This window comes from Salminus brasiliensis, chromosome 24, assembly GCF_030463535.1.
Source record: "Salminus brasiliensis chromosome 24, fSalBra1.hap2, whole genome shotgun sequence".
Lineage (NCBI taxonomy): Eukaryota > Metazoa > Chordata > Actinopteri > Characiformes > Bryconidae > Salminus > Salminus brasiliensis.
In genome coordinates, this window is record NC_132901.1 from 8,088,593 (window position 1) to 8,113,917 (window position 25,325).

The 25,325-nt window shown below is 43.5% G+C and overlaps 8 protein-coding genes across 8 annotated transcripts; all 8 read left to right on the plus strand.

Moving 5' to 3' along the window:
• Positions 1-3,984: 3,984 nt before the first annotated feature.
• On the plus strand, positions 3,985-4,296 carry LOC140547095 (histone H4). Its single transcript, XM_072670621.1, has one exon. The coding sequence runs from the start codon at positions 3,985-3,987 to the stop codon at positions 4,294-4,296; it is 312 nt and encodes a 103-aa protein (XP_072526722.1).
• An 864-nt stretch (positions 4,297-5,160) lies between these two features.
• LOC140547037 (histone H2B) lies at positions 5,161-5,535 on the plus strand. Its single transcript, XM_072670546.1, has one exon. It carries the CDS (start codon positions 5,161-5,163, stop codon positions 5,533-5,535), a length of 375 nt encoding a protein of 124 aa, XP_072526647.1.
• Positions 5,536-9,630: 4,095 nt separating this feature from the next.
• Positions 9,631-10,254, plus strand: LOC140547128 (histone H1-like). The gene has a single exon (XM_072670684.1). It carries the CDS (start codon positions 9,631-9,633, stop codon positions 10,252-10,254), a length of 624 nt encoding a protein of 207 aa, XP_072526785.1.
• A 543-nt stretch (positions 10,255-10,797) lies between these two features.
• Positions 10,798-25,128, plus strand: LOC140547059 (uncharacterized). The gene is made up of 2 exons (XM_072670578.1): positions 10,798-11,180; positions 24,711-25,128. Exons 1-2 carry the CDS (start codon positions 10,798-10,800, stop codon positions 25,126-25,128), a joined length of 801 nt encoding a protein of 266 aa, XP_072526679.1.
• LOC140546982 (histone H3) lies at positions 11,775-12,191 on the plus strand. The gene has a single exon (XM_072670464.1). It carries the CDS (start codon positions 11,781-11,783, stop codon positions 12,189-12,191), a length of 411 nt encoding a protein of 136 aa, XP_072526565.1. The 5' UTR covers positions 11,775-11,780.
• Positions 19,341-19,652, plus strand: LOC140547093 (histone H4). Its single transcript, XM_072670620.1, has one exon. The coding sequence runs from the start codon at positions 19,341-19,343 to the stop codon at positions 19,650-19,652; it is 312 nt and encodes a 103-aa protein (XP_072526721.1).
• Positions 20,498-20,872, plus strand: LOC140547024 (histone H2B). Its single transcript, XM_072670508.1, has one exon. It carries the CDS (start codon positions 20,498-20,500, stop codon positions 20,870-20,872), a length of 375 nt encoding a protein of 124 aa, XP_072526609.1.
• Positions 23,576-24,199, plus strand: LOC140547013 (histone H1-like). Its single transcript, XM_072670499.1, has one exon. The coding sequence runs from the start codon at positions 23,576-23,578 to the stop codon at positions 24,197-24,199; it is 624 nt and encodes a 207-aa protein (XP_072526600.1).
• Positions 25,129-25,325: the final 197 nt, after the last annotated feature.

A 25,325-nucleotide genomic window follows, 5' to 3' on the forward strand; every position in this document is an offset into this window, starting at 1 on the left:
CCTCATTAGGAGCTTTTCCCTTGTATGCAATAATATACCATTTATTCGATTTGTGTTTGTTCTTTCTTTCTTTAAATGTCTCTGTGGACACTATATCTTTAACTTGTAGTGTATTAGATTAACGACTACAATTCCCATGATGCCTAACTAAAGATTTTTTTGCACCGATGGTGCGTATGCTTTTCGTAATTGTAGCTTTGCTCCACTGGCCTCTAGCTCCTTAGTCAGGTCTTGATAGCAGATGAGCGGTGTTCTTTATTGATTTATGATTATTATGTTAACCTCAATATAAGCTGATAAAACCTTGCCAAATAAAATTATTTTTGCACAGATTTAATTGTGTGGGTATGAGACATGTTAGTATTATTCCTACATTCACTTCTCATTGGTGAAGATCTTCTCTAATGGCCAATGTCAGTGTTAACACTTTACTGTACATCCTATACATTTGCACTCCTGGACACTACTAACACTTTATTATTATTACTTAATAATACAGTGTTATTATTAAATTTTTATGTATCGTCATCTGTCCACTTCATTTCTTATTTTTCATAACTGCACTGTCCTTCATCTGCAGTTAGTTTCAAATGCATTTTCACATGTATTCTATTTATCTGTCTATCTATCTATCTTGCAGTGTGGGTTCTAACTAGACAAAGGACTCCAAAAGTCATGTTTGTGTTTTTAAACCACAGTATTGACTTTGTCCTCATGTAACTCATGTATAGTGTAACTGGGTATCTCAGTATCTTCACCTGGATTTATTGATCCAAAACTGTAGCTTAGTGATGTCAAGGTTCAAATGTTTAAAGTCATGTCATGTTGAATGTTGTGAGGGAATACGTCTGAAAATATATGGAACCTGGCCTGGCAGATACATATTCTGACCACCAGATGGCATCACTACTCCATTCACGTTCTGCAACTACATAGTCTTAGGGCCTAGCCCTGAAACTCCATCAGAAGCCTAAGAGGTAGGTCCAGCCGAACTGCTACCACTCATCCTGACTTCATCATGAGCTTTACACTTACTTTGCTCACCACAATTTATTTCCTTCCTTTCTCTTCCACTAACTGCTAACCAATATGACTTTAGAAGAAGATTTATTAGAAGATGTATAGTGAAAACCTGAGGAATCCAAATGGTGTGGGTTTAGTTTAAGTTGGCCTTGTTTTATTTTATGTGCAGAAATATGTCAGTGGTGGTGGTTGTGTGTGTGTGTGTGTGTGTGTGTGTGTGTGTGTGGGTGTGTGTGTGGGTGTGTGTGTGTGTGTGTGTGTGTGTGTGAGAGAGAGAGAGAGAGAGAGAGAGAGAGAGAGAGAGAGAGAGAGAGCTTGATGCATACTTATTCAATCTGACAGAAAATACAAACCCTGTACTGGTTTGTGTTTGAGCAATATGTGTTGACAAAGAAAAAAAGAACAAATTACTGGTTGAATCTATAAAACACTATGCTTCCTTTAAGTGTGTCTATGTCAATGTGTCAATGACACAATGTGTCTTTATCCTGTAGTGTCAAGATCAAGGACTACAATTCCCATGATGCCTAACTACAAGTTCAGCCTATTGACACACGTGCCATGTATTAGGACTAATCACGTGTTGTTTTAGAACGTTTTCGAAAAGTATAGATGACGTACAGTGTTTTATTGATTCAACCATTCATGTGATCCGGCTCTTTAATTCTTGAATTTGATTTATTGTTGTACTGGGTTGTTGGCGTTGTATTTTCTAAACGTTGCAAACCCTTTGTATGTGGATTTACTTGTTCAATATGTTGTCATGGAGCCTGTCTCTCTCTCTCTATCTCTGTCTATCTCTCTATGTATACATATCTATCTACCTACCTACCACCCTCCCTCTCTTCATCTAATGATGAAATCTGATAACTGCACGTCCAGTCACAGTAAAAAGTAAACCGTGTGCCATGGTGTACAGTAGTGGGCTGATCTCAGTGTGTGCTTGTTTTATGCTTGCAAGGTCGTAACCCTAGTACTAAATAGCCATTTATGTCATTTATTCAGGCATTCAGGTGCATTAAGGGAGGACACGTACTCTTGTCGTGTGTGTGTGTGAAATAATCGCCACGCACGTTAGAATGGCGTGATGTAGTGTGACTTTGTTGTATACGAGACCGAGGCGCACATGGCGACAGCCATCAGAGGGGAGTGGACGGCTGACCGAGGTATTTGTCGTGTTAAGACCTATGTTAACTACTTTTAATGTTCATACATGTGAAACGTCGTCTTTACATGACGACATGTGAGTCATTACACTTTGCGTTGCTTTGTGGAATAGGCGTGAGCTGGAGACTGGACCTGGTCAGCTCCGTTGTGTCGCTGTTGGCACGATAACGTTTGCTAACTTGCCAAAAATGAAGTGGATACTGAAATCCGATAAGTCGATTTTGCGGAGAGCCTAAAGTTGTACACCCAGTCACAGCAAATCGACGTAGAACTGCCGTTGCTGGATCTATGTGTGGAGTTGTACATAGCTTGGAGCCAGCTTAGCGATTAGCAGCGTGGCTAACTCGGCCAGCATAAACAGTAAAGCACAAATATGAGCCTAATTATGAGGGGTCATTATTTATTGACCACAGTGCAGTGCCACATGCGGAGTTGTAGCATAAAAGTACGCAATACAGCCGTGATTTGTGGCTGTTGAGTGATTTGAGTTAACTTGCTTTTTCAGGTCCACACATGAGCTAACATAGCGATTAGCATGCTAGCTAACTCGGATGGTACAAACAATAGCATTACGCCAGCGAGTGTAAATACCTGTCAGATAAATACACACTCGCTCGAGTCAGTCAGGTTTTATTATGAAACCGTGTATATAGCTAGCAACATTTTATACGTTTACTGCCGTGGTTGAAATCGAGAAGCCACCTCGGAGAGTAGCATGATGGCTAGGTGTCTAAAAATTAATCACAAAAATAACGATATTACGGACACGTGCGTAGTTCTCTATATTGTTATTTGGAGCAAGTGAGGGAGAAACAGTCGTGCTTAAACCCGGCTACCAGCAGCGTATCTTCTGGTTTTCAGAGCTGGGCGGCCTGTGTAGCTTGCTAGCTAGTGTTTTGTTTACAAAAGATTATTTTCGTTATTAGCTAGTTGCCGAAACGGCATCGGTCAACCGAAAAAACGAACAAACAAAAAAACAATGCAATTTCGCTCGTTGGCCAATAGTTAAACAGTAAAAAAGCTCAGAAAAAGCTATGACATTAGAACCGGAGTTGCACTGTCCAATTCCCAAGCAGCTCACTACTCCCTATGGAGTGCACGGTGTCACGAAAAAACGCTGTGCACTAGGGAGTAGTGGAGTGCGGTTTAGGATCGCATATATATATATATATATACACACTTATTATTGTAGTAATTGATTTTTAGAAAACAGTGCATAAATGTTTATTTACAAAGGCCACATGGCCCCTATCCACTTCTTACAGTGACTCAAAGTAGGCTCATACACAGCCTCACTAAACAGTTCATCTTATGCCTAGGTCACTGAATTGTATGAATTTATTCAGTTATTTATTTATTTAAGATTTCGCCATAAGACCAATCTATTTCAGAAATGATTTTAGCTCTTAATTGCAGTTTAGGTTACTTCGTCATTATATGGTCAAGCAGGTCTGGAGCTAGGCTGTAGGTTTCAAAGCTAAATCATGTTGAGTTAAAGTATTCACAGTGAAGGTTATGCATGATCCAAAGTGTGCTGCGTTATTTTGAACATGAGTACATCCAGAGAGAACGGAATTCTGGTTGACTGTATTTTGTATGGCTACCCACTCAGTGGCTATACAGCAAAACAAGCGTTCTGCACACGTACAGAGTATGAGGCGGAGCTGATGTACTGTGACGTCGCTCGGTTCCCTTGCTTTCATTTAGGTCCTATAGAGGGGTATAATTGGCGTGCCTCGGGTGCTCCAGCTTCATAGATTCTCTTCTCGTCGACTGGGAAAAGAAGCAGCTAGGATGTCCGGCAGAGGCAAGGGCGGCAAAGGCCTTGGAAAAGGAGGCGCCAAGCGTCATCGTAAAGTGCTTCGCGATAACATCCAGGGTATCACTAAGCCGGCTATTCGCCGTCTGGCTCGTCGTGGTGGCGTCAAGCGTATCTCCGGTCTGATCTACGAAGAGACCCGCGGTGTGCTCAAAGTGTTCCTGGAAAACGTGATCAGGGACGCAGTCACGTACACTGAGCATGCCAAAAGAAAGACCGTCACCGCTATGGATGTGGTGTACGCCCTGAAGCGCCAGGGACGCACTCTGTACGGATTCGGAGGTTAAACGCTCGGCCTGAACAGCTCTAAACCCAACGGCTCTTTTAAGAGCCACTCACAAATCCAGCAAAAGAGCCTGTTTCTAATCTTAGCTTGTTTGTTTCAAATAAGGCAGTTTCCCGGATACTCTGTATTAAGAATGTAATATACGGGAAGAGTACATATATGTTACTTTGTATATATGTATTGTTTTACACCCCCCCGTATGCGTTGGTAAAATCAGAACTATACGTCCTATAATATATATAAATCCTGATAGTCGCCGTCAACGCCGCTGTGGCGAAAAACAGATTAAGCCCTGTAGATTAAAAATGCGCGGGAAGGCGAACAAAGAGTTGATCATATTTGTTTGTTTCAATAAAGTCAATGATGGTGGTTATGAATCTCCCGGTTACTTTGTTAAGAAGCTCATTTTCAGGAGGAAAAAACATAATTTATATATAATATTTATATATATATATGACATTATATTCTTATATAATAATTTGATTATTATATAAGAATACATATTGTTTTCCATTTACCCCGTTTGCGTTGATTAAATCAGAATTATACAGAACATCGCCGTCAACGCCGCTTTGGCGAAAAATAATGTGCCGCCTGCACGGTGGGTACAAATGCGCGGGTAGGCGAACAAAGAGAATGCTGCTCAGGGGAGGGGGAAGGGAGGAGGAGAAAAGGGAGGGGAGGGGAGGGGAGGGGAAAAGGGAGTGTGGGGGGTTGGGAAGAAGCGAGCGGACAATTGTTGTCCAATGGTCGTACGACGGCATTCTAAAGGCGGTACCTTCTTGTATTAGAATGCCAGAGTCTAAATAATGTGGGAGCTTATCGCCTCCTCCTCATTCTTCAGTCTTACTCGACGAGGAGCAGTATGCCTGAGCCAGCTAAGTCCGCGCCCAAGAAGGGATCCAAGAAAGCCGTGACCAAGACGGCCGGGAAAGGAGGCAAGAAGCGCAGAAAGTCCAGGAAGGAGAGCTATGCTATCTACGTGTACAAGGTGCTGAAGCAGGTCCACCCTGATACCGGTATCTCCTCCAAAGCGATGGGCATCATGAACTCGTTCGTGAACGACATCTTCGAGCGCATCGCCGGTGAGTCTTCCCGTTTGGCTCATTACAACAAACGTTCTACTATCACCTCTAGGGAGATCCAGACCGCTGTGCGTCTGCTCCTTCCCGGTGAGTTGGCCAAGCACGCCGTGTCCGAGGGCACAAAGGCCGTCACCAAGTACACGAGCTCCAAGTAAATGGTGATAGCGGCGTAATCCAAACCCAACGGCTCTTTTAAGAGCCACCCACGGTTTCTTCGAAAGAGCAGTTTTATTCAAGAACAAAGTCGCCGATGGTAAGCTATAATACTAATTATTATTATTAATATTATTTTTTTTTTTTTTCCCCCATGAGTGCTTCTGCAGCCATTATTGTAAAAGGAATGCCCTTCAGTGTATGTATGTATGTAAATCAACTTACTTAGTTGTTTGTCTGCATTTAATTGGTATAGTATACTAAGATTCAGGGGCAGAGCAGCAAACTAAAATACTGTGCCATACTAACTGTATGGCGTGGGATAAATGAAGCTGCACATCACCTGTGAAAGACCAGTCCAGAGGAGATCAGCCTTACAGGTGGGGAATAGTGAGGCAGGAAACCATACTAGGGTTGAATTGAAGCCTAGAACTATACACTTGATCTTTGTAATGAAAGCTGTCTAGTATATATAACCAGGCATACGGTTAGGAAAGAGAGGAAATGAGTATCTCCACAAGCTTTTTTTGTTGGGTCACAGAAGGGTGAAGTTATTCAAAGCCTTAGGTTTATGGTGAGATTTGAGTGAGCAAGAATAGGTTCAGAGCTAGACTTTTGATGTAGAGGGTCGGAGCAAGGCAAAAGGACGAGGGTAGAGTAAGTAAAATAGTATGGCGGTCAAAGGCCTCAGGTTTATGATGAAGGTGGATTGAGTTAAAGTGACGGTGAGTTTAAGCCTTTGCCTTAGGATACAAAGGAAGGTTCAGTAAAAGTGAGTTTCAACATTAGCCATCAGCCTGATGATTTGGATACACATGGCCTCGGCCTACTGAGGAATGCACATCTAAGTAGAATGGTCATGACTGCATGGAATGGGTTAAATGAAAGTAAAAGTTTAAAAATAATAATTTGGTGTGTTGCTTATTGAGATAGAGGGAGGGATGGGGTTAATTTGTTTTAGTACAAGAATGAGATTTGAGTTGTTTCATGTGAGGGGTTCGAATGAGGATGGAGTGATTTTGTATAATGGTTGGAGGAAGGATGGTGTTATTTCATTTTAGGGTTGGAGAGAGAAGGTCGTGGGGTTTGTATTAGAGTATGAATGAAAATGGGTTATTTTATTTTGGGATTAGACGGCGGATGGGGTTATTTGGTTTCATGGTTAGAATGATGTTAAGGTTATGTTGTACTAGGTTAAGAGGGAGGACAGAGTTATTTTGTATTAGGACTATTTGGTTTGGTTCACTAAAAGATGAATTTGGTTGAAGCCTTAGGTTAATGGTGAGATTCGAGCGAGCAAGAATAGGTTCAGAGCTAGACTTTTGATGTAGAGGGTCGGAGCAAGGCAAAAGGACGAGGGTAGAGTAAGTAAAATAGTATGGCGGTCAAAGACCTCAGGTTTATGATGAAGGTGGATTGAGTTAAAGTGACGGTGAGCTTAAGCCTTTGCCTTAGGATACAAAGGAAGGTTCAGTAAAAGTGAGTTTCAACATTAGCCATCAGCCTGATGATTTGGATACACATGGCCTCGGCCTACTGAGGAATGCACATCTAAGTAGAATGGTCATGACTGCATGGAATGGGTTAAATGAAAGTAAAAGTTTAAAAATAATAATTTGGTGTGTTGCTTATTGAGATAGAGGGAGGGATGGGGTTAATTTGTTTTAGTACAAGAATGAGATTTGAGTTGTTTCATGTGAGGGGTTCGAATGAGGATGGAGTGATTTTGTTTAATGGTTTGAGGAAGGATGGGGTTATTTTATTTTAGGGTTTGTGAGAGAAGGTGGTGGGGTATGTATTAGAGTATGAATGGAAATGGGTTATTTTATTTTGGGGTTAGACGGCGGATGGGGTTATTTGTTTTCATGGTTAGAATGATGTTAAGGTTATGTTGTACTAGGTTAAGAGGGAGGACAGAGTTATTTTGTATTAGGACTATTTGGTTTGGTTCACTAAAAGATGAATTTGGTTGAAGTCTTAGGTTAATGGTGAGATTCGAGCGAGCAAGAATAGGTTCATAGATATTTTTTTGATGTAGAGGGTCGGAGCAATGCAAAAGGACGAGGGTAGAGTAAGTAAGATAGTATGGCGGTCAAAGGCCTCAGTTTTATGATGAAGGTGGATTGAGTTAAAGTGACGGTGAGCTTAAGCCTTTGCCTTAGGATACAAAGGAAGGTTCAGTAAAAGTGAGTTTCAACATTAGCCATCAGCCTCATGATTTGGATACACATGGCCTCGGCCTACTGAGGAATGCACATCTAAGTAGAATGGTCATGACTGCATGGAATGGGTTAAATGAAAGTAAAAGTTTAAAAATAATAATTTGGTGTGTTGCTTATTGAGATAGAGGGAGGGATGGGGTTAATTTGTTTTAGGACAAGAATGAGATTGGAGTTGTTTCATGTGAGGGGTTCGAATGAGGATGGGGAGTGATTTTGTATAATGGTTGGAGGAAGGATGGTGTTATTTCATTTTAGGGTTGGAGAGAGAAGGTGGTGGGGTTTGTATTAGAGTATGAATGAAAATGGGTTATTTTATTTTGGGGTTAGACGGCGGATGGGATTATTTGGTTTCATGGTTAGAATGATGTTAAGGTTATGTTGTACTAGGTTAAGAGGGAGGACAGAGTTATTTTGTATTAGGACTATTTGGTTTGGTTCACTAAAAGATGAATTTGGTTGAAGCCTTAGGTTAATGGTGAGATTCGAGCGAGCAAGAATAGGTTCAGAGCTAGACTTATGATGTAGAGGGTCGGAGCAAGGCAAAAGGACGAGGGTAGAGTAAGTAAAATAGTATGGCGGTCAAAGGCCTCAGTTTTATGATGAAGGTGGATTGAGTTAAAGTGACGGTGAGTTTAAGCCTTTGCCTTAGGATACAAAGGAAGGTTCAGTAAAAGTGAGTTTCAACATTAGCCATCAGCCTGATGATTTGGATACACATGGCCTCGGCCTACTGAGGAATGCACATCTAAGTAGAATGGTCATGACTGCATGGAATGGGTTAAATGAAAGTAAAAGTTTAAAAATAATAATTTGGTGTGTTGCTTATTGAGATAGAGGGAGGGATGGGGTTAATTTGTTTTAGTACAAGAATGAGATTTGAGTTGTTTCATGTGAGGGGTTCGAATGAGGATGGAGTGATTTTGTATAATGGTTGGAGGAAGGATGGGGTTATTTTATTTAGGGTTGGAGAGAGAAAATGGTTATTTTCTATTAGGGTTAAAATGAAAAATGGGGTTTTAGGGTTTAAATGAGCTTGGGTTTATTTTGTATTGGGGTTAGAGTGAAGGTGCAGTTATTTTGTATTAGGCTTGAAAAAGGGCATGATAGTTTTATGTTATGTTTAGAATAAGTTTTGTCTTTTTTTTTTGTTATTTTGTTTTTTGTGTTTTAGGGTTGGGGGGGTGTATGCAGTTATTTTGTGTTAGGGTTAGTATGAGATTTTTGGCTATGGTATATTGGGTGTGTTACGAGTGCGTATTAGGGGACCTATGGAGAGCCGTTCCGAGTGTGGAAGCGCCGGTGACAAAGACGCATCGACGGTGGAAGTCATACTGCGCACACACGGCAACACTGTGCTTTACACACTCCTCAAGGTCGCCTTGCACGACGAGCAAAACAACGCACCCACGTCTCGGATGCCCAGCACGCTCTCGACGAGGCTCTCCTCCAACGCACCGGATAACACTCGCCCAGTTCGTGGCACCTTTTGTCGCCGTTTTCCACCGATTAGCACGCCAAATGCGCCGCCGCCCGTTCGGCACGCCGGTAGCGTGGCACGCTTCGGTGAGCGCCGTATTAAACGCGGCGTCGTTACGCTGCCCTTCCCGTCTTCTCAACACACGGTGGAGCCTCTCGGAGACGAAAGAGCATTTCTACGCTCGCCAAGTTGAGCTTTCACCCATATTTCGCTCGACAAACGCCGAGAGAAAACACAAGTGCGAGACTGTCGCTGCCACACGGCTGTGCGGCATCGAGCGAGTTGAGTCTACAACGTTCTCATGTGGCTTTTAAGGGCCGGCCCCCTCGCTGCAGCGGGAGGTTCTACAGAACGCTGCAGCAGTTTGTGCTCACTCGCGCTCACAGCAAAGCAGAACAATGGCAGAAGTCGCTCCAGCCCCAGCCGCCTCGGCGCCCGCCAAGGCCCCCAAGAAGAAGGCCGCCGCCCGCCCCAAGAAAGCCGGCCCCAGCGTGGGCGAGCTCATCGTCAAGGCCGTCTCGGCTTCCAAGGAGAGGAGCGGCGTGTCTCTCGCCGCCCTGAAGAAAGCCCTGGCTGCCGGCGGCTACGACGTCGAGAAGAACAACTCACGCGTTAAGCTCGCCGTCAAGAGCCTCGTCACCAAGGGCACTCTGGTGCAGACCAAAGGCACCGGCGCGTCGGGCTCTTTCAAGCTTAACAAGAAGCAGACCGAGGCAAAGAAGAAGCCGGCCGCCAAGAAACCGGCACCTAAAGCTAAGAAGCCGGCCGCCAAGAAACCAGCCGCGGCCAAGAAGCCCAAGAAGGTAGCAGCCAAGAAACCCACTGCGGCTAAGAAATCCCCCAAGAAGGCCAAGAAGCCCGTCGCGGCCGCTAAGAAGGCAGCGAAGAGCCCCAAGAAGGCCAAGAAGCCGGCGGCTCCCAAAAAGGCGATCAAGAGCCCAAAGAAAGCCAAAACGGTCAAGCCTAAAGCAGCTAAGCCCAAGGCGGCGAAGGCGAAAAAGGCTGCCCCTAAGAAGAAGTAAACAGTAACGCCGTTTACCTTCATGTCTTGTTTCTCTATTCAACGGCTCTTTTAAGAGCCACCCACAGTTTCATAAAAAAACAGCTTTTTTCCCCCCTTGTTACTGCATAATGAATTGATTGTTAAAAAAAAAAAACACTCAACAACACAAAAATAGCTCTCATTAGTTTCCCCACACAATAATTATATATGATCAATATATATATTTTTTTTTGGTTTGGTCATACGTGTTACATTTGAGCGGGAAAGGGAAAGAAAACGCGGGGCACGAGTGGGGGTAAATGTTTCTTTCTTTAACCCGTTTTCTTTCTTCCTTTCTCTCTCTCGCTCACACAGACACACAGCACGAGAGGAGGGAGGGGGTCGGGTAGGAAAGCGAGCAGAGGTGGGAGGACGCTAGAGTCTGACGGCGGAAATGCGATTGGCTGTTGGTGCGCGTAGCTTTTAGCCAATAGGACCGTAGGCGATTTTGCTATATCAACGGCGCTCGTTGGCCGGCGTGCATTATTTCAGCTTTGTTCGACGAACACGACTGACGCGAATCATGAGTGGAAGAGGCAAAACCGGTGGTAAAGCTAGGGCCAAGGCTAAGACTCGTTCGTCCCGCGCCGGACTGCAGTTCCCAGTTGGCCGTGTGCACAGGCTCCTGCGTAAAGGCAACTACGCTGAGCGGGTCGGCGCCGGCGCTCCCGTCTACTTGGCCGCCGTCCTGGAGTATCTCACCGCTGAGATTCTCGAGTTGGCTGGCAACGCCGCCCGCGACAACAAGAAGACCCGTATTATCCCCCGTCACCTGCAGCTGGCTGTTCGTAACGACGAGGAGCTGAACAAACTGCTCGGAGGAGTCACTATCGCCCAAGGTGGTGTGCTGCCCAACATTCAGGCTGTACTGCTGCCTAAGAAGACCGAGAAGACTGTGAAGACAAAGTAAATTGGCGCTCTCCGTTGATTTATCTATACACAAAGGCTCTTTTAAGAGCCACCCATTTTTTCTAAGAAAAGTGCTGCTCCTTTACAAACAACACTACATATTCTTCACGTGATTTCCAACTGCATAAAAAAATAATAGCTTTATGAACCGAGTTATTATATAAACACACTGCCATGCAATACACAATTGCCCTTTTTCATATATTTCACGTACTGAGATCAACACCCTATGCATATGTGCATGTATACACACATTCTCTCGCTCTCTCTCACACACACACACAGTGTGTTTAATGTTCGCTGTAATGTACAGTACATTGATTAGTTTGATCATATTATTGTTCTTATTATTATATATTCTTTTAATGCTTTTTTTTTCTTTGTTGTTTTGTATTACAGGAGCCCGCCGTTTTGCTTTTAGGTTTGAAAAGAAGACGCCCAATAGTGTGTCACCGACGCATTGCCGGCCGCCCAATGGGAAACGGACAACTTCAAGACGCCCAATGAGCGGCAAGCGGCTTGAAAGCTTAAAAGCCATGTGAAGCGAGCAAGGACTCATTCTCTTTCTTTTCCCCGAGAGGAGCAGAGTTCAACGCGATGGCAAGAACCAAGCAGACCGCTCGTAAGTCCACCGGTGGCAAGGCCCCGAGGAAGCAGCTCGCCACCAAGGCTGCCCGCAAGAGTGCCCCAGCCACCGGCGGCGTGAAAAAGCCTCACCGTTACAGGCCCGGCACCGTGGCTCTGAGGGAGATCCGCCGCTACCAGAAATCTACTGAGCTGCTGATCCGTAAGCTGCCCTTCCAGCGGCTAGTGCGTGAGATCGCGCAGGACTTCAAGACTGATCTCCGCTTCCAGAGCTCCGCCGTCATGGCCCTGCAGGAGGCTAGCGAGGCGTACTTGGTGGGTCTGTTTGAAGATACTAACCTGTGCGCTATCCACGCCAAGAGAGTCACCATCATGCCTAAAGACATCCAGCTGGCCCGCCGTATTCGCGGAGAGCGCGCTTAAACAGAGCGCTTCGACGTTTACCTGAAATACCCAACGGCTCTTTTAAGAGCCACCTACCCGCGTCCGCGCCGAAACAGCAAATGTCCGCCTCACCTCGGTGTTGCGTTTATATAATGTAAGGCTATTATGACGCGCGCGCGCTTCTAAGTTCCATAGGGCTGCGCGAGCAAAACCAGCCGTAAGACAGTGGTTGTAAAGTTTAGCAAAAAAAACAACAACTAATATATATGTGTATATATATATTATAACGTTTTGTACAACATTTCACATCAAAATCGCCATATTTAACATGTGTTTTAATACATATTAATACGTTTCTTTAAATACCTATCAATATGATTATACATATTTAATAGTTTGGAAACAGTTCATTCACCCCAGCAAAAAGTTGAAGCCACTGCTACTTCAGTAGAACACTACACTTTACGCTATGTAGTGTTTAGGCCGGTTTTGGCCTATTACAAACGGCATTTGACATGGATGGAGCGTGGATCCCACCGCGTGGTGAAACTATACAACTGCAAGCACAGTTTCAGAGAGCAATGTATGTGTATATTTATATAATGAGAGCTTGATTTTGGGTACCTACGTTTCATACATATGCAAAATGAGTTTGATTCCATAGAGAGTAAGCGAGACCAGCTGTGGGGCCGCAGTAAAGGAGTTAAGTGTATATTCCGGAGAGGACCACCGTTGTTGTGGGAACGCAGACATATGTCATGGATGGAGCGTGGATGCCATCGTGTGGTCAAACTAGGCAAATGCAAACGTTAACTACGTAGATTTATTCGTGTATGTGTGTGAATGTTACAGCTTTTTTCATTTGATAGATGGTTGTGAACTCCAGTACGTCTACTAAATCATTTGTATTGCGGTGTTATTTTGGTTAGTGTTTTTTAAAGTACATTTTAAAAAATGTTTCTATTGAAGCATACTTCAGTTCAGGGCATTTTAGTAGCCAGCATGGTTACCAGTTCTCATGCTGCCAGGCAATGAAATGGAAACTTAATTTAGGGTAATTTTATACACATTAAATATGATTGTTAACTGCACCAACAAATCTAAAAAGTAATTACGTGTCTTACGTGATGATTTTCGTTTGGGCTTGGGTTTCATTTCAACAATATGCTAACGATAACATACTCCAGACTGTATAATCTCCTTCCACAACTAGATAAAATGTCTTGTTTTGAAGAACGCTTGATAGAAGTCTTTAATAAAGGCACTTTATTAGCCATCATGACAACCAAACAGCATGCAGTTATGTAAAAAGCCACCAATTTACTCACTGCTAGAAGCCATTGAGACAAACTATAGAGTAGTGCACTTCTATGTAGGACCTTTATTTCCTTTTCTTTAGAGCCCTTAAACTCTGTGTATTAGCTTATATTGAGGTTACCATAATAATCATAAATCAGTAAAAAAACACCGCTCATCTGCTATCAAGACCTGACCGAGGAGCTGGAGGCCAGTGGAGCAAAGCTAAAATATGGAAAAGCATACGCACCCTCAAATTGGTGCAAAAAAAAATAAATAATAATTTTAATCATTCAAGGCATAGGTAAGTAACAAATGAATACAAAAGTGCTAACAAAAGTGAATGAAAAGCCAGCCGTACTCACTTGTGAATTCGCTTTTTTGATTTTGCTTCTTTAAACGTCTCTGTGGACCAAAAAAAAAAGATTAATTGTTTTACATTTTAACCACACGATGGCATCCACGCTCCATTTACGTACTATGACCACAGACTTAAAGCTTAGCCCTGAAACTCCATCAGAAGCCTAAAAGACTTGACTAGAGAAGTGCACTTCTGTGTAGTGTATACAGTGTAAGGGATTTAGGAAGTGCCCTATTGCAAACGTCACCGTTGTTTTGGTATCGTGGATATATGTCATGGATGGAGCGTGGATGCCATCGTGTGGTCAAACTCGCAAATGCAAACGCTAAAAACATAGATGTACACGTGTATGTGTGTGAATGTTACAGCTTTTACATATGACAGATGGTTGTGAACTCCAGTAAGTCTACTAAGATCTACCAAGGAACATTTGGGCATTTTAGTAGCCAGCATGATAACCAGTTGTCATGCTACCAGGCAATGAAAACTTAATTTAGGGCACTGCAATTTTTATACACATTAAATATGATTGTTAACTGCACCAATACATCTAAAAAGTCATTACATGTCTTGCGGGATGATTTTTGTTTGGGTTTTAACAATATGCTAATGATAAAGTAGGACAGAATTTTTTTTTACTCCAGACTGTATTACCTCCTTCCACAACTCGATCAAATGGCTTTAGATAAAGAATCCTTGATAGAAGCATTCTTCATTTAAGGCACTTTTTTATCAGTTAGGTAAAAAGCCAACAATTCGCTCACTACTATAAGCCATTGAGACAAACTGTAGAGTAGTGCAATTCTATGAATGACGTTTTTCCCCTCCCCCTTTAGAGCCCTTAAATTCTATGCCGTATGGTTATGTGTATGTATGTATGCATCAGCTTATATTGAGGTTAACATAATAATCATAAATCAATAAAGAACACCGCTCATCTGCTATCAAGACCTGACTAAGGAGCTAGAGGCCAGTGGAGCAAAGCTACAATTACGAAAAGCATACGCACCATCGGTGCAAAAAAATCATTTTAACCTGCCAGGTTTAGGTCAGAGACTTTCTTCAAGGCATAGGTAAGTAACAAATGAATACAAAAGTGCTAACAAAAGTGTATCAAAAGCCAGCCGTACTCACTTGTGAATTAGCTTTTTTGTGCTTCTCAAATTGAACTCTTTCTCTTCTTTCTGATTTTGCTTCTTTAAATGTCTCTGTGGACCAAGAAAAAAAAAAACTAAAAAAAAAGATGAATTGTTTTATATTTTGCAGATTTACATTTTGACCACCAGATGGCATCCACGCTCCATTCACGTACTACGACAACAGACTTAAAGCTTAGCCCTGAAACTCCATCAGAAGCCTAAGGGGTAGGTCTAGCCAAACTGCTTCCCCTCACCCTGACTTCATCATGAGCTCTACACTTACTTTGCTTACCACAATGTCTTTCCATATTTCTTTATCATCCACTAACTGCAACATATGATAAAAGCAACATTACTTAAAGCAACATTAACTCCCTCTGTGTTTATCTAATCTAGCATGACTTTTATTAGAAGATGTAAAGCGAGCCTGAGAAATCCAAGGGGTAAACATGTAGTTTTAGTTGGCCTCATTAGGAGCTTTTCCCTTGTATGCAATAATATACCATTTATTCGATTTGTGTTTGTTCTTTCTTTCTTTAAATGTCTCTGTGGACACTATATCTTTAACTTGTAGTGTATTAGATTAACGACTACAATTCCCATGATGCCTAACTAAAGATTTTTTTGCACCGATGGTGCGTATGCTTTTCGTAATTGTAGCTTTGCTCCACTGGCCTCTAGCTCCTTAGTCAGGTCTTGATAGCAGATGAGCGGTGTTCTTTATTGATTTATGATTATTATGTTAACCTCAATATAAGCTGATAAAACCTTGCCAAATAAAATTATTTTTGCACAGATTTAATTGTGTGGGTATGAGACATGTTAGTATTATTCCTACATTCACTTCTCATTGGTGAAGATCTTCTCTAATGGCCAATGTCAGTGTTAACACTTTACTGTACATCCTATACATTTGCACTCCTGGACACTACTAACACTTTATTATTATTACTTAATAATACAGTGTTATTATTAAATTTTTATGTATCGTCATCTGTCCACTTCATTTCTTATTTTTCATAACTGCACTGTCCTTCATCTGCAGTTAGTTTGAAATGCATTTTCACATGTATTTTATTTATCTGTCTATCTATCTATCTTGCAGTGTGGGTTCTAACTAGACAAAGGACTCCAAAAGTCATGTTTGTGTTTTTAAACCACAGTATTGACTTTGTCCTCATGTAACTCATGTATAGTGTAACTGGGTATCTCAGTATCTTCACCTGGATTTATTGATCCAAAACTGTAGTTTAGTGATGTCAAGGTTCAAATGTTTAAAGTCATGTCATGTTGAATGTTGTGAGGGAATACGTCTGAAAATATATGGAACCTGGCCTGGCAGATACATATTCTGACCACCAGATGGCATCACTACTCCATTCACGTTCTGCAACTACATAGTCTTAGGGCCTAGCCCTGAAACTCCATCAGAAGCCTAAGAGGTAGGTCCAGCCGAACTGCTACCACTCATCCTGACTTCATCATGAGCTTTACACTTACTTTGCTTACCACAATTTATTTCCTTCCTTTCTCTTCCACTAACTGCTAACCAATATGACTTTAGAAGAAGATTTATTAGAAGATGTATAGTGAAAACCTGAGGAATCCAAATGGTGTGGGTTTAGTTTAAGTTGGCCTTGTTTTATTTTATGTGCAGAAATATGTCAGTGGTGGTGGTTGTGTGTGTGTGTGTGTGTGTGTGTGTGTGTGTGTGTGTGTGTGTGGGTGTGTGTGTGTGTGTGTGTGTGTGTGTGAGAGAGAGAGAGAGAGAGAGAGAGAGAGAGAGAGAGAGAGAGAGAGAGAGAGAGAGAGCTTGATGCATACTTATTCAATCTGACAGAAAATACAAACCCTGTACTGGTTTGTGTTTGAGCAATATGTGTTGACAAAGAAAAAAAGAACAAATTACTGGTTGAATCTATAAAACACTATGCTTCCTTTAAGTGTGTCTATGTCAATGTGTCAATGACACAATGTGTCTTTATCCTGTAGTGTCAAGATCAAGGACTACAATTCCCATGATGCCTAACTACAAGTTCAGCCTATTGACACACGTGCCATGTATTAGGACTAATCACGTGTTGTTTTAGAACGTTTTCGAAAAGTATAGATGACGTACAGTGTTTTATTGATTCAACCATTCATGTGATCCGGCTCTTTAATTCTTGAATTTGATTTATTGTTGTACTGGGTTGTTGGCGTTGTATTTTCTAAACGTTGCAAACCCTTTGTATGTGGATTTACTTGTTCAATATGTTGTCATGGAGCCTGTCTCTCTCTCTCTATCTTTGTCTATCTCTCTATGTATACATATCTATCTACCTACCTACCTTCCTACCTACCACCCTCCCTCTCTTCATCTAATGATGAAATCCGATAACTGCACGTCCAGTCACAGTAAAAAGTAAACCGTGTGCCATGGTGTACAGTAGTGGGCTGATCTCAGTGTGTGCTTGTTTTATGCTTGCAAGGTCGTAACCCTAGTACTAAATAGCCATTTATGTCATTTATTCAGGCATTCGTGTTAAGACCTATGTTAACTACTTTTAATGTTCATACATGTGAAACGTCGTCTTTACATGACGACATGTGAGTCATTACACTTTGCGTTGCTTTGTGGAATAGGCGTGAGCTGGAGACTGGACCTGGTCAGCTCCGTTGTGTCGCTGTTGGCACGATAACGTTTGCTAACTTGCCAAAAATGAAGTGGATACTGAAATCCGATAAGTCGATTTTGCGGAGAGCCTAAAGTTGTACACCCAGTCACAGCAAATCGACGTAGAACTGCCGTTGCTGGATCTATGTGTGGAGTTGTACATAGCTTGGAGCCAGCTTAACGATTAGCAGCGTGGCTAACTCGGCCAGCATAAACAGTAAAGCACAAATATGAGCCTAATTATGAGGGGTCATTATTTATTGACCACAGTGCAGTGCCACATGCGGAGTTGTAGCATAAAAGTACGCAATACAGCCGTGATTTGTGGCTGTTGAGTGATTTGAGTTAACTTGCTTTTTCAGGTCCACACATGAGCTAACATAGCGATTAGCATGCTAGCTAACTCGGATGGTACAAACAATAGCATTACGCCAGCGAGTGTAAATACCTGTCAGATAAATACACACTCGCTCGAGTCAGTCAGGTTTTATTATGAAACCGTGTATATAGCTAGCAACATTTTATACGTTTACTGCCGTGGTTGAAATCGAGAAGCCACCTCGGAGAGTAGCATGATGGCTAGGTGTCTAAAAATTAATCACAAAAATAACGATATTACGGACACGTGCGTAGTTCTCTATATTGTTATTTGGAGCAAGTGAGGGAGAAACAGTCGTGCTTAAACCCGGCTACCAGCAGCGTATCTTCTGGTTTTCAGAGCTGGGCGGCCTGTGTAGCTTGCTAGCTAGTGTTTTGTTTACAAAAGATTATTTTCGTTATTAGCTAGTTGCCGAAACGGCATCGGTCAACCGAAAAAACGAACAAACAAAAAAACAATGCAATTTCGCTCGTTGGCCAATAGTTAAACAGTAAAAAAGCTCAGAAAAAGCTATGACATTAGAACCGGAGTTGCACTGTCCAATTCCCAAGCAGCTCACTACTCCCTATGGAGTGCACGGTGTCACGAAAAAACGCTGTGCACTAGGGAGTAGTGGAGTGCGGTTTAGGATCGCCCCAGGTGTACGAAGGAAGACTTCATGCATGGAGCATGGGGTGTCATCCTGTGGTAAAACACGGAAAGATGATATATATATATATATATATATATATACACACTTGGCGTTATTATTGTAGTAATTGATTTTTAGAAAACAGTGCATAAATGTTTATTTACAAAGGCCACATGGCCCCTATCCACTTCTTACAGTGACTCAAAGTAGGCTCATACACAGCCTCACTAAACAGTTCATCTTATGCCTAGGTCACTGAATTGTATGAATTTATTCAGTTATTTATTTATTTAAGATTTCGCCATAAGACCAATCTATTTCAGAAATGATTTTAGCTCTTAATTGCAGTTTAGGTTACTTCGTCATTATATGGTCAAGCAGGTCTGGAGCTAGGCTGTAGGTTTCAAAGCTAAATCATGTTGAGTTAAAGTATTCACAGTGAAGGTTATGCATGATCCAAAGTGTGCTGCGTTATTTTGAACATGAGTACATCCAGAGAGAACGGAATTCTGGTTGACTGTATTTTGTATGGCTACCCACTCAGTGGCTATACAGCAAAACAAGCGTTCTGCACACGTACAGAGTATGAGGCGGAGCTGATGTACTGTGACGTCGCTCGGTTCCCTTGCTTTCATTTAGGTCCTATAGAGGGGTATAATTGGCGTGCCTCGGGTGCTCCAGCTTCATAGATTCTCTTCTCGTCGACTGAGAAAAGAAGCAGCTAGGATGTCCGGCAGAGGCAAGGGCGGCAAAGGCCTTGGAAAAGGAGGCGCCAAGCGTCATCGTAAAGTGCTTCGCGATAACATCCAGGGTATCACAAAGCCGGCTATTCGCCGTCTGGCTCGTCGTGGTGGCGTCAAGCGTATCTCCGGTCTGATCTACGAAGAGACCCGCGGTGTGCTCAAAGTGTTCCTGGAAAACGTGATCAGGGACGCAGTCACGTACACTGAGCATGCCAAAAGAAAGACCGTCACCGCTATGGATGTGGTGTACGCCCTGAAGCGCCAGGGACGCACTCTGTACGGATTCGGAGGTTAAACGCTCGGCCTGAACAGCTCTAAACCCAACGGCTCTTTTAAGAGCCACTCACAAATCCAGCAAAAGAGCCTGTTTCTGATCTTAGCTTGTTTGTTTCAAATAAGGCAGTCTCCCGGATACTCTGTATTAAGAATGTAATATACGGGAAGAGTACATATATGTTACTTTGTATATATGTATTGTTTTACACCCCCCCGTATGCGTTGGTAAAATCAGAACTATACGTCTTAATAAATCCTGATAGTCGCCGTCAACGCCGCTGTGGCGAAAAACAGATTAAGCCCTGTAGATTAAAAATGCGCGGGAAGGCGAACAAAGAGTTGATCATATTTGTTTGTTTCAATAAAGTCAATGATGGTGGTTATGAATCTCGGTTACTCCGGTTACTTTGTTAAGAAGCTCATTTTCAGGAGGAAAAAACATAATTTATATATATATATGACATTATATTCTTATATAATAATGTGATTATTATATAAGAATACATATTGTTTTCCATTTACCCCGTTTGCGTTGATTAAATCAGAATTATACAGAACATCGCCGTCAACGCCGCTTTGGCGAAAAATAATGTGCCGCCTGCACGGTGGGTACAAATGCGCGGGTAGGCGAACAAAGAGAATGCTGCTCAGGGGAGGGGGAAGGGAGGAGGAGAAAAGGGAGGGGAGGGGAGGGGAAAAGGGAGTGTGGGGGGTTGGGAAGAAGCGAGCGGACAATTGTTGTCCAATGGGCGTACGACGGCATTCTAAAGGCGGTACCTTCTTGTATTAGAATGCCAGAGTCTAAATAATGTGGGAGCTTATCGCCTCCTTCTCATTCTTCAGTCTTACTCGACGAGGAGCAGTATGCCTGAGCCAGCTAAGTCCGCGCCCAAGAAGGGATCCAAGAAAGCCGTGACCAAGACGGCCGGGAAAGGAGGCAAGAAGCGCAGAAAGTCCAGGAAGGAGAGCTATGCTATCTACGTGTACAAGGTGCTGAAGCAGGTCCACCCTGATACCGGTATCTCCTCCAAAGCGATGGGCATCATGAACTCGTTCGTGAACGACATCTTCGAGCGCATCGCCGGTGAGTCTTCCCGTTTGGCTCATTACAACAAACGTTCTACTATCACCTCTAGGGAGATCCAGACCGCTGTGCGTCTGCTCCTTCCCGGTGAGTTGGCCAAGCACGCCGTGTCCGAGGGCACAAAGGCCGTCACCAAGTACACGAGCTCCAAGTAAATGGTGATAGCGGCGTAATCCAAACCCAACGGCTCTTTTAAGAGCCACCCACGGTTTCTTCGAAAGAGCAGTTTTATTCAAGAACAAAGTCGCCGATGGTAAGCTATAATACTAATTATTATTATTAATATTATTATTATTTTTTTCCCCCCATGAGTGCTTCTGCAGCCATTATTGTAAAAGGAATGCCCTTCAGTGTATGTATGTATGTATGTAAATCAACTTACTTAGTTGTTTGTCTGCATTTAATTGGTATAGTATACTAAGATTCAGGGGCAGAGCAGCAAACTAAAATACTGTGCCATACTAACTGTATGGCGTGGGGTTGTAATGCTAAGTGGGATAAATGAAGCTGCACATCACCTGTGAAAGACCAGTCCAGAGGAGATCAGCTTTACAGGTGGGGAATAGTGAGGCAGGAAACCATACTAGGGTTGACTTGAAGCCTAGAACTATACACTTGATCTTTGTAATGAAAGCTGTCTAGTATATATAACCAGGCATACGGTTAGGAAAGAGAGGAAATAAGTATCTCCACAAGCTTTTTTTGTTGGGTCACAGAAGGGTGAAGTTATTCAAAGCCTTAGGTTTATGGTGAGATTTGAGTGAGCAAGAATAGGTTCAGAGCTAGACTTTTGATGTAGAGGGTCGGAGCAAGGCAAAAGGACGAGGGTAGAGTAAGTAAAATAGTATGGCGGTCAAAGGCCTCAGGTTTATGATGAAGGTGGATTGAGTTAAAGTGACCGTGAGCTTAGGCCTTTGCCTTAGGATACAAAGGAAGGTTCAGTAAAAGTGAATTTCAGCATTAGCCATCAGCCTGATGATTTGGATACACATGGCCTCGGCCTACTGAGGAATGCACATCTAAGTAGAATGGTCATGACTGCATGGAATGGGTTAAATGAAAGTAAAAGTTTAAAAATAATAATTTGGTGTGTTGCTTATTGAGATAGAGGGAGGGATGGGGTTAATTTGTTTTAGGACAAGAATGAGATTGGAGTTGTTTCATGTGAGGGGTTCGAATGAGGATGGGGAGTGATTTTGTATAATGGTTGGAGGAAGGATGGTGTTATTTCATTTTAGGGTTGGAGAGAGAAGGTGGTGGGGTTTGTATTAGAGTATGAATGAAAATGGGTTATTTTATTTTGGGGTTAGACGGCGGATGGGGTTATTTGGTTTCATGGTTAGAATGATGTTAAGGTTATGTTGTACTAGGTTAAGAGGGAGGACAGAGTTATTTTGTATTAGGACTATTTGGTTTGGTTCACTAAAAGATGAATTTGGTTGAAGCCTTAGGTTAATGGTGAGATTCGAGCGAGCAAGAATAGGTTCAGAGCTAGACTTATGATGTAGAGGGTCGGAGCAAGGCAAAAGGACGAGGGTAGAGTAAGTAAAATAGTATGGCGGTCAAAGGCCTCAGTTTTATGATGAAGGTGGATTGAGTTAAAGTGACGGTGAGTTTAAGCCTTTGCCTTAGGATACAAAGGAAGGTTCAGTAAAAGTGAGTTTCAACATTAGCCATCAGCCTGATGATTTGGATACACATGGCCTCGGCCTACTGAGGAATGCACATCTAAGTAGAATGGTCATGACTGCATGGAATGGGTTAAATGAAAGTAAAAGTTTAAAAATAATAATTTGGTGTGTTGCTTATTGAGATAGAGGGAGGGATGGGGTTAATTTGTTTTAGTACAAGAATGAGATTTGAGTTGTTTCATGTGAGGGGTTCGAATGAGGATGGAGTGATTTTGTATAATGGTTGGAGGAAGGATGGGGTTATTTTATTTAGGGTTGGAGAGAGAAAATGGTTATTTTCTATTAGGGTTAAAATGAAAAATGGGGTTTTAGGGTTTAAATGAGCTTGGGTTTATTTTGTATTGGGGTTAGAGTGAAGGTGCAGTTATTTTGTATTAGGCTTGAAAAAGGGCATGATAGTTTTATGTTATGTTTAGAATAAGTTTTGTCTTTTTTTTTTGTTATTTTGTTTTTTGTGTTTTAGGGTTGGGGGGGTGTATGCAGTTATTTTGTGTTAGGGTTAGTATGAGATTTTTGGCTATGGTATATTGGGTGTGTTACGAGTGCGTATTAGGGGACCTATGGAGAGCCGTTCCGAGTGTGGAAGCGCCGGTGACAAAGACGCATCGACGGTGGAAGTCATACTGCGCACACACGGCAACACTGTGCTTTACACACTCCTCAAGGTCGCCTTGCACGACGAGCAAAACAACGCACCCACGTCTCGGATGCCCAGCACGCTCTCGACGAGGCTCTCCTCCAACGCACCGGATAACACTCGCCCAGTTCGTGGCACCTTTTGTCGCCGTTTTCCACCGATTAGCACGCCAAATGCGCCGCCGCCCGTTCGGCACGCCGGTAGCGTGGCACGCTTCGGTGAGCGCCGTATTAAACGCGGCGTCGTTACGCTGCCCTTCCCGTCTTCTCAACACACGGTGGAGCCTCTCGGAGACGAAAGAGCATTTCTACGCTCGCCAAGTTGAGCTTTCACCCATATTTCGCTCGACAAACGCCGAGAGAAAACACAAGTGCGAGACTGTCGCTGCCACACGGCTGTGCGGCATCGAGCGAGTTGAGTCTACAACGTTCTCATGTGGCTTTTAAGGGCCGGCCCCCTCGCTGCAGCGGGAGGTTCTACAGAACGCTGCAGCAGTTTGTGCTCACTCGCGCTCTCAGCAAAGCAGAACAATGGCAGAAGTCGCTCCAGCCCCAGCCGCCTCGGCGCCCGCCAAGGCCCCCAAGAAGAAGGCCGCCGCCCGCCCCAAGAAAGCCGGCCCCAGCGTGGGCGAGCTCATCGTCAAGGCCGTCTCGGCTTCCAAGGAGAGGAGCGGCGTGTCTCTCGCCGCCCTGAAGAAAGCCCTGGCTGCCGGCGGCTACGACGTCGAGAAGAACAACTCACGCGTTAAGCTCGCCGTCAAGAGCCTCGTCACCAAGGGCACTCTGGTGCAGACCAAAGGCACCGGCGCGTCGGGCTCTTTCAAGCTTAACAAGAAGCAGACCGAGGCAAAGAAGAAGCCGGCCGCCAAGAAACCGGCACCTAAAGCTAAGAAGCCGGCCGCCAAGAAACCAGCCGCGGCCAAGAAGCCCAAGAAGGTAGCAGCCAAGAAACCCACTGCGGCTAAGAAATCCCCCAAGAAGGCCAAGAAGCCCGTCGCGGCCGCTAAGAAGGCAGCGAAGAGCCCCAAGAAGGCCAAGAAGCCGGCGGCTCCCAAAAAGGCGACCAAGAGCCCAAAGAAAGCCAAAACGGTCAAGCCTAAAGCAGCTAAGCCCAAGGCGGCGAAGGCGAAAAAGGCTGCCCCTAAGAAGAAGTAAACAGTAACGCCGTTTACCTTCATGACTTGTTTCTCTATTCAACGGCTCTTTTAAGAGCCACCCACAGTTTCATAAAAAAACAGCTTTTTTCCCCCCTTGTTACTGCATAATGAATTGATTGTTAAAAAAAAAAACACTCAACAACACAAAAATAGCTCTCATTACTTTCCCCACACAATAATTATATATGATCAATATATATATTTTTTTTTGGTTTGGTCATACGTGTTACATTTGAGCGGGAAAGGGAAAGAAAACGCGGGGCACGAGTGGGGGTAAATGTTTCTTTCTTTAACCCGTTTTCTTTCTTCCTTTCTCTCTCTCGCTCACACAGACACACAGCACGAGAGGAGGGAGGGGGTCGGGTAGGAAAGCGAGCAGAGGTGGGAGGACGCTAGAGTCTGACGGCGGAAATGCGATTGGCTGTTGGTGCGCGTAGCTTTTAGCCAATAGGACCGTAGGCGATTTTGCTATATCAACGGCGCTCGTTGGCCGGCGTGCATTATTTCAGCTTTGTTCGACGAACACGACTGACGCGAATCATGAGTGGAAGAGGCAAAACCGGTGGTAAAGCTAGGGCCAAGGCTAAGACTCGTTCGTCCCGCGCCGGACTGCAGTTCCCAGTTGGCCGTGTGCACAGGCTTCTGCGTAAAGGCAACTACGCTGAGCGGGTCGGCGCCGGCGCTCCCGTCTACTTGGCCGCCGTCCTGGAGTATCTCACCGCTGAGATTCTCGAGTTGGCTGGCAACGCCGCCCGCGACAACAAGAAGACCCGTATTATCCCCCGTCACCTGCAGCTGGCTGTTCGTAACGACGAGGAGCTGAACAAACTGCTCGGAGGAGTCACTATCGCCCAAGGTGGTGTGCTGCCCAACATTCAGGCTGTACTGCTGCCTAAGAAGACCGAGAAGACTGTGAAGACAAAGTAAATTGGCGCTCTCCGTTGATTTATCTATACACAAAGGCTCTTTTAAGAGCCACCCATTTTTTCTAAGAAAAGTGCTGCTCCTTTACAAACAACACTACATATTCTTCACGTGATTTCCAACTGCATAAAAAAATAATAGCTTTATGAACCGAGTTATTATATAAACACACTGCCATGCAATACACAATTGCCCTTTTT